Source organism: Halichoeres trimaculatus, unplaced genomic scaffold (assembly GCF_033239565.1).
Source record: "Halichoeres trimaculatus isolate MK-OKI-2021-1 unplaced genomic scaffold, fHalTri1.1 fHalTri1_scaffold_13, whole genome shotgun sequence".
NCBI lineage: Eukaryota > Metazoa > Chordata > Actinopteri > Labriformes > Labridae > Halichoeres > Halichoeres trimaculatus.
Window position 1 is genome coordinate 17,835,071 of NW_027437191.1, and position 8,911 is coordinate 17,843,981.

An 8,911-nucleotide genomic window follows, 5' to 3' on the forward strand; every position below is an offset into this window, starting at 1 on the left:
GACACATAGCTTACAATTAAATCAGAGTCTCAAATGGTTTAACAGCTCATAACCCATTTACCACAGCCTCATTTGCCGCACCAGCAGCTGTGTGGTCTATGTTGTTGAACAAAGTGTTCGTCTTACAGAATGATGGAAGAAGAAAACAAGACACTCAAGTCCACAGGGAGTCCAGAGTGGTGTCTAGATTAGAGGGGGATCCTCTTAAAGGCATCGTGCAGACAGGATGCTCTGCCTTGTTCCCTCCTCCCTACATCTCCTCTGAGACTGCTGGTTTAGCTGGCAGCAGGCTAGCTGGGATCCACTTTGTCCAGATGCACACACACGCACAGAAAACAAAGCCCTGTGAGGAATGAATGTATCCATGCCGCTACAAAAAAGGGACAGCAGCTACTCCTGAGTGAGATACGGGGATTTGGTTGTCATGTGTTTGTCTTACATGAGTAGTTATTAAGGCTAGCAAGTGGTGTTAAGCTGCAGAGGGTTTGCATGGTCACACACAGGCACACACATGCATGCATGTAAGACCTACAACGCAACAGCAGCTTGAGTTTCCCTAGTAACAGCAGATACTTCCACTCTGATGGCTAGAAAGATTCATGAATATACTTTCACTCAGCAAACATGATGCATACACACAACCTGACACCAGCAGCTTCGATAGTTATTTTCACACACACCAAAAAATACATACATCCAATGTCACATCAGACAGCAGGAGCTTCTCCTCAAGCTAACAATGCAGTGTGCATTATCTTCCACACACACCCACACACTCTCCAGTGAGTCCTTCTCTGAGGCCTATTAGTCACACACCACAAACACACACACACATATACAAACTCTGAACAACATGCTGCCCCAGTACCCTGATTTTCTAAACTTACACACATGCACACAATCATCCACCTGGGGCAACCTGGATTCAACACGCAGCCTGTTAGAGATGTACTGAGCAGACAGCAGCAGGTAAAACAAAGGAGCCAAACAACAAAAGAGGCTGTTTCACTAAATCCATCCAAAAGAGGCATAATGCAAGAATTACACCATCTGAAAAACAGCCTCCGCTGCTCAAATTTGCATTTTTTTTGCTGATTTTTAAAAGAAAGGTTGGTGGTAAAATAATGTAGGTTTTCTCTATATTTTCTTTCCTTTTTTCAAAAATTTTGCTCTGGTGTAACAAAAGAGAGGTGTAACACAGAGCAACAACATGGAAATACCACCCGTATTTACCATGCCAAGAAGAATTGGAGGAAAGGCAGCTAACAAGAGAAGAAATAAATCGATTTATTTACAGCAAAAAGCCAATAGAATCAAGTGCCTGGGTCAATAGCTGTAGAAAATCTTCTCAGGGTGTATGGATCAGACTCTCAGGCTTATTAGTCTGTGTTGTTGACATGAAACCAAACCAGAGGGCAGACAATTCAACATCTGCACGCTCAAAAAGTCATATGAAGGTGAATTTAGGGTAGATTCTGCTTCATGGTGCATGAGCCACCATCTGTACTAAACAAAAACAGTTTGAAAGAGACAAAACACAAGGCTAACCCCTGCATGCGCTGTGGATCTCCTCAACACTCCCCCTCTCTCTGTCTCTTCCACACACAAACACAGGAACTCTTTGTCTTCCTCTCCACTTAGCAAAACAAGCGCAGCTCTGCTGTTTATGACCTTACTGAGGCTCCAGGCACCCTGTACCTGGAGCTGTGGATTCAAACACACAAGCTGCACAGGGGAAAACACCATATCATGGTAAACCTTTTCAGCTCATGTGTGCTCTGACATGACTCACAGGTGAGGCAAACTGCCTGCCAGGCACATCAAAGACTCAAAGCACTGCACATCCTTTCTACACGTCTATTTTTTTGATCCTTTCAGACTCAATTAGGCAAAATAAGGAGGAATGTGTAGGAAGTGGAGCATATATGAGGCGATTGATCCTACTATCAGTGATGCTACATGTTACAAGAAGCACAAAGAGCAGTCAAAGCTTCTGTAATCTGGAAACTTAACCACGGTCCTTCAACAGAATAATCAAAATATGAAGGATCTTTTGTTTAAAATGCAGCCAACATAAGTTTGCTCAGCTAGGTGAAAGAAAAATACAAGAAAAGACAAACAAACCTGAAGAAGGAGATGCTGGTAGTGGCAAATACAAGGAGGATAAAACTTAGACATGGAAAGTAGCCTGTGGCCAGAATCTGTATATGTTCCTGTTGAGCTGCCTATACTGAAAACCCCAGATCCTCTATGGATTTTTCATCAAGCCTTTATAGATTTGATGCAGATGACACTTTTTACTGCCTCCAAATACTGTGCAGATATATGAAGCCTATTTGGCTGAAGGCGGGTCAGGAGGCATGAGGACATCAATAATTCACACATCCTTCCATGTGTGAGTGTATGTGCAAGAGACAATGTATGTGAAACCAAACAACACCTGCTGGACCCAGTGATTATTTTCATATTTCAACCTCCATTTATTTTGAACCAAAAAAAGAGATCGAGGGTTAAATCCACTAAACTTAAATACAAAAATAAGGGACTCAAATTGAAATCAATATATGAGTACAATTTACATCTACATCCAGTGCTTAGTAGCAGGATGGCAGCATTGTGAGAATGACAATACTCTTGTTATGGCAAAGAAGAGGGAGCTTGGACAAGCCAAATGCTTCTTTAGGCAACTGCGTAGCCATGTGGGGCTGTCAGAGGTCTATGGATCTGGTTTATGGTCAGTCCCGGATTTAAAGCTAACAATAAAAAAATAGAAGGGAGACTTTTTCGAGAGCCATCCCAGATCCTATCTTTCACTACCACCACCCCATATCTCTACCTCTCCCGGTCTCATCGTCTGGTCTGCCGCAGCAGGCGCCGAATCCATTATCCCGAGAAATTAAAGAGAAAACCAAACCGAGCCGTGTGCGCAATATGCGGTGATTTCACTGTTCGGGGTGTATGGATTTAGTTGTAGTCGTCTGTCCCACTCAGAAATAATCTACTCTGAAGGGGCGTTGTCTGTTTATATGGCCGCTCTCGCTCTCAGTTTTTTTTCCCAACATCTTTCACTATGATGGGAAATCCACAAAACGCCCATGTGGTCCTGACGTGGCCCAGCATTCGTCCGCAACAACCAAACAGTCCAAAAACCAACAGGTCCTTGCATGTGTGTGTGCTTCAGTGCGAGTACGTTTGGCTGTGCGCACCATCGTGCGTCCGTGCGCGCTGGCAAGAAGAGGCAGCGAGGGGAGAAAAAGGGGGAGGAGGAGAGGATATCAAACAGAATCCCTGATCACTCCTTGCCCCCGTTAACCAGAGACAGCTCTTTGAGAATTCCACTTGCGTCCACTCGCCTCCTCTCCCGGATCATGTCCTCTAGGCTGCGAAAGACCAGAGTGTGCACCCCGCTGCCGGACAGATGCACTTTGAGGAAATACTGCTGCTCCGCCGAGTGCGCCTCTCCCCCAGCTTTGAACTCCCTTTTCCCAAAGCGGCACCAGGCTGCGAAACTTTCCGAGTTGGTCCAGCATATCTCCTCGCTGCTCAGGCCCAGATGTCCCGCTGCGTTCTGCATCACCAGATCTGGGGGAAGCGGCCGGTACCGGTACCGGTTGTTCACTATCCTCCCATGGCGGCCGCTGCTGATCTCAAGCAGGCTGTCCTTACGGATCTCGCCCTTGTGCAGATGAATGACCTGGTCGTCCTGCTCATAGATGACCCAGTGGGGGGCTTGCGCCGTAGCCACCAGCTCCAGCAGGTCCCCTGGTTTGCACATAGTCAGCAAAGTTTTTGGCGAGTACACATTCAAGTCCTCGTTCTCCCTTAGCTTGGAGAAGATGCATTCCTGGGCACAGAAGGCGGAGTACTCCACCTCGCTGACCGAGAAGGGTCCCTCCTCGGCCGGGCTGTGGTCCTTGGTGAAGCCGCAGTCGGACGGAGTGCGGTCGTCCACCTCCTCCTCTTCGTCAGAGAAGAAGTAGGCGACGCCGACCCGAAGCTCGTCTTTCTCCAGCCCGGACGGATCCCCCGTGGGCAGTTCGCTGTAGTTGAGGTGGGTGATCCGATCCAGTTGATTTCCCATCAATGACCTGGCAGGGCTGAGGCATGGACTGCGGTGTCTGGCAGATAGAAAGAGAGAAAAAGAAAGGCGTCAGCAGCGTAAAGTAAAGCAAACACACTAACGTTTTGCAGATCTGGTTGTGCAAACATTTGGCTGCAGTTACATCCCTCAGCTACACATGGAAGAGAGTAGGTTCAGGAAACACTCAACACTTTAAGCAGTCACCTGCACAGACCTCTCGTGTGTTATTGAGCCTAAAGACTACCCTAGCACAATCAATGATGTGCTGCCCCTTGCTCCCTCACATTCATTAGTCAATCATTAATCCCAGTGGAATGTAAAAGAGCCGACAGTTACCATGCAGAGGAGACGAAGAAAAAACACACTGAAAAACAGACTGAGGGCAGCTGTAAAGAGCGAAGAAAGAGAAAACGCTGCGGATTGAGAAAAAGGAATCCTGCGTCTTTACGCACGGTGCGAAAAGCCAAGAAACAGAGGAAAAGGGATACCTGTGCGCTCCCCGGGCAGATGGTTAAATATTCCTGTGGTCCATCAGTACAGAGGGCTGCACAGTCCCCTGCATCCTTAATCCCTCGGCTTCTTTCCTCGTTTTTCTCACACTTGTGTCACTTTCCGTACCGCGCACCGGGCGCTACGGCTGTCGTGCGTCCTAATGCCTCACTCCTTTCAGCACCAGCTCTTTTTAAGTACCAGGGAGAGCTCCGCCTCAGCCCGCGCGCCCCGCCTCTCCAATGTTTTTACTGGAACTCAGTCACGGGTCCATTAACAGCCGAGCCAATGGAAGAGGTGGCGAAATGTGCCAGTCAATGAGTTGTTCCAATCGGCTGTGCGCAGGGCGGCTGGCGGCGATAAGCGGTTGTTACCGTGGCGTGGTTTTTGTTGTCAGAGAGCTGAGGAATTCTCTACATGATCAGCGGTGTGTGTGTGTGTGTGTGTGTGTGTGTGTGTGTGTGTGTGTGTGTGTGTGTGTGTGTGTTCCAGTTCAAGGCAACCGTGTGGAGTGATAACAGCCTGCATATCTTAAGACGGGCATATGAGAGGAGCTTGAGTTTTTATTGCGCTTTGAGGTGTTATAAACATTACTATCTCAAAAATAAGTGCAGCCATATCGCGTCACCACCCTCTTGAATACAAGAGCAGCCTCTGTCCTGCAGCTACCATGTGTTTTTGTTCCATACATTATAGTTTTTCAGTGAATCTCTTGGTTTCTCGTGTCTTTCAGTGTGTCTGCGTGCCTGTAAAGGGAGGGGCTGCTGGCAGGTGTGTGTGTCCATGGGGAGATTAATAAACACTCTTTATTATGTTACTCTGCATTGATGTTCTGTCTCCAAACAAAATATGACTGAAATGAAATGCAAATCAAATATCAGCCACTGTGGCTTACTTGTGCATGAATAATATATTATACACTTGTATATTGTGCTTGCCAGATAAACATGATTCCCCTTTGAGGTGCCATACATCCACATTTCTCTTTTCATATAGCCCTCTCTCTATTCATATTGAACCTCATGTCTTCTTTGTCTGGATTATCTCTTCATTTTTCCATCTCCTTTTCCTTTTTTTTTTGTTTTGGGGTATCCGCAGAGCTCCTCTGAGTATATCTATTTTTCCCTCTTCTCCCAGATGGTTGGAGATTGCAGCTCTCCAGTTGCTGACACACAACGGTCCCTGTTCTTTGTTTCCACTGGTGACAGGTGGAGCGGATGGCAGCTTTTCTCCAGCAGGTGAGATATGATTGTGCAGGTTTACACTCTCTTCCACGCACACAAACACACACAAAGGACAGACAGTCACAGCCCTTCACGCAACCACGAGTGTTTCCCTTCCATGTGTTTGCACTTTCCTGCGGGAGCCTGAGTGCATGTATCTGATTGATCGCCTCTTAGTTTATGTACAGCGGTGCAGCAAAAGTTGTGTGATTTGCCTGTAATACAGCGCTAAACCTTGTGTGTGTGTGCATGTGTGTTCGTGCAGTGTGACAGGAGGAGAAAAATACATACAGGATGGATTTTTTTTCCCCCTCCCTTGGCAGCCCTCTAGCCCACATGCACACAAACACACACTCTCAAGGTGTCATGAGACTGTCAGCAATGGCTTTGGTTACAGCTCCTCAGGGCATGTGGTCCTGCCACCTATAATCTACGATGAGCAGAAATTAGTTTCCTTTGTTGATGGCGCCTTTCTTGGACATGCACAAATACAGTATCTCCTCTTTCTCGTTAAACACACATATAAGCTGATCATATATGCAGCTGGTGTAATAATAAGGCAGTTTGCAGACAGTGCTGGAATAACTACTGAGACAGGGTGATATTTCACAACCTCAATAATTGGATATGTCTCTATTCCCTAATTACTAACTAAATCATATACGCTGCTGCTCCATACCACGCAGATAAAGCAGAATGACACACTTATACACACATATTGTTTATGGCTGTTTGCAAATTTATGCCTTTGCTTATTCAAATTAGTGTATACAGTAAGTGTCGTTTGCAACACTAACATGACAGATATTCTCTCATTTTTCATCTTCTTGTAAAAGCTCTTTTTTTTGTACTACACCATACCACTGCACGCCTGCAGCTGCTAATCATACTTTTATGTACTTTAAGGAAACTTTCATGTTTTGCATTATAAAAGAAGAAGTGCCTTGTTGCACGTAGCAGCACTACATCATGTCATAAACCCTGAAGGCAGAGTAGGTTTTGGTCTGCATGTATATAATTCTGTTGGAGAGTTTTGTTGTGTTGACGCTGAGGTCAGCACATAAAAGAACCTCATGTCTCGTCGACATTATGTTGGTTGTAGTTCAGCGTTTTAGTCTCTAAATCACAAAATCATTTTACCACTCCTTTCTCAGTAGAGGAAAACTCGCTGTAAGCTTTCTTTGTGATACTCTATTGATCCCTGCGAGGAAAATAATCTTTTTGCTTGTGCCTTTCCGGGGAGGTCAGAGAGCAGGGTTATCTACAGAGCAGTGTCAGGTTAAAAAAATGAGCACCATTCTCAGCGGTGTAGCAGTCAGCTGTACAAAACAAACCTGAGTTAATTGGCTGTTACAGTGTACAAGATGGAAGTGCCTGATTTGCTGTCACAACCAAGCAGTGTGTTCTCTTACATAGTTTTTTTTTCTAAATTATCAGGAATGGTCAGCAAATTCAAGAATAATCCATAACATATAACATATAACATAAAAAACGAAAAAAGTCTCCAGGAAGCTGAGGAACAGCTAGTGCACTGAAAAGATATTAATAATGGTCAGGAAAAAAGACATAACCTCTAAAAAGAACCTCCAAAATAACAGTAAGGGTTCTAATTTCCTAGACCAGGCGCAAGCACAGGCGCCACCTGCCCTGCGCTGGCCTTCGCCGCGCAGACAGGGCGTGACCAGCGCACTTTGCAAGTTTCCTGCAGTGCCAAGAGAGGCACAGTCAAGGCGCAGAGGAGCACTTCCATGCCTCTCTCCGTGCAAATTGCAGAGAGGGAGGAGAAAAGCCGTGAGTGGGTTTAACACTGCCGAGCCCTGTTGTCACCAATCAAATAAGCGCCTCTCCTCGCCTTTAAATGCCCTGCGGCAGAGGCGCAGCGCAGGACACGAAGCGCGTCACCATGTGGGCCGGCTCCCGGGACAGATGTAATCTGTTCCTTTGTCATTAATAGGAGTAAAAAAATTAAGAGACAGTTACACAGCTGGCTTATCCATTCAGAATACGTTTGATTCACCTGCACTCCTGGTTTGTCATCACCAAATAGCAGAACCTTTGGTGATATACTGTATACTCTCCCGGTGTCTCTGCCTCATCCTCCTCACAATAATGTACTCCATCTTTTTAGATCAGGTTAAAAATAAAGACTAAAACAGAGAAATATGGGAAATCACACGTAAATCCTGAGTGACATTCATTTATTTTGTCTCTTTTTTTCTTCGTCTTTTCTCTCCCTCTTTTCTTTGAATTAAATGAAATGAGAGAAGCCAGATATATACTCAGTATCAGATGTTAAGGCTGTTTATTGTTTAATTGTAAGATGTGCATCAAACTTCCAGCTGCCGTCAGGTTAACTTTCCATTATGACAAACGGCTTTAATCTGACATCAGCTGTGACGGGACAGTTCATATAGATATAAATGTAAGTGCTGATTTAGATGGTTATATTAAATAGTGATTACTGTGATTGTTTACAGCATTAAAATGTGCCTGACACTCTGGAAACCTGCCTCTGAGGCTTTGTTGACTAGTGTGCACATGTGCGCCTGTCACCAAATTACAGCAGCGGAGGGTGCGCTCAGCTTTGCTCCGAGAATAGACCAGGTTGGAGCTGGCGAGCTTTCAGCGCACTTTTTTTGGCACAAAATTGTCACTGCGCCAACATGAATCTGCCGACCACTCCCCCTGGCGCGCAGTCACACCCATCTCTGCACAGACGGTCTACCAAATTGTCAAATTGGCAGCGCTCGGCGGTGCGCAGCACGAAATTAACACTGCGCAGGGTGCGCCAGGCTTGCGCCCCCTGCGCTGCGCCACGAAATTAGAGCCCTAAGAATCCAGAAAACAGAGGTGCTCCAGGTCTGTTGGGGAGAAATGAAGTGGAGATGTGGAACCCATTCAAAGGAGGAAATCAGTGTAGAACCCTGAGAGGTCAAAGTTTTCAGGCCTCAAAACAGTAGTTCTTGGAATTTCAAAATAAAAGCCTACTTTAGTGATAATGTATTTAAAAAACTCCAATAAGTAACTTTGTATGAACTTATGTTTGTTCAGGAAATTACTTTTCACTTCCAGTCTCCTTCACCCACCCACACTCTGATGCCACAGACAATTCCAGTAG

At 45.6% G+C, this 8,911-nt stretch overlaps 1 protein-coding gene across 2 annotated transcripts; it reads right to left on the reverse strand.

Annotated features, from left to right (window-relative positions):
* Positions 1–2,484: 2,484 nt before the first annotated feature.
* Positions 2,485–4,726, reverse strand: lratd1 (LRAT domain containing 1). 2 transcript variants are annotated; one of them, XM_074685392.1, is made up of 2 exons: positions 4,570–4,726; positions 2,485–4,118 (listed from the first exon to the last, which is right to left on the reverse strand). In XM_074685392.1, exon 2 carries the CDS (start codon positions 4,079–4,081, stop codon positions 3,293–3,295), a length of 789 nt encoding a protein of 262 aa, XP_074541493.1. In that variant the 5' UTR covers positions 4,082–4,118; positions 4,570–4,726; the 3' UTR covers positions 2,485–3,292. The 2 variants fall into 2 exon arrangements, with proteins under 2 accessions (XP_074541493.1, XP_074541494.1); XM_074685393.1 differs by lacking the exon at positions 4,570–4,726 and adding an exon at positions 4,418–4,559.
* Positions 4,727–8,911: the final 4,185 nt, after the last annotated feature.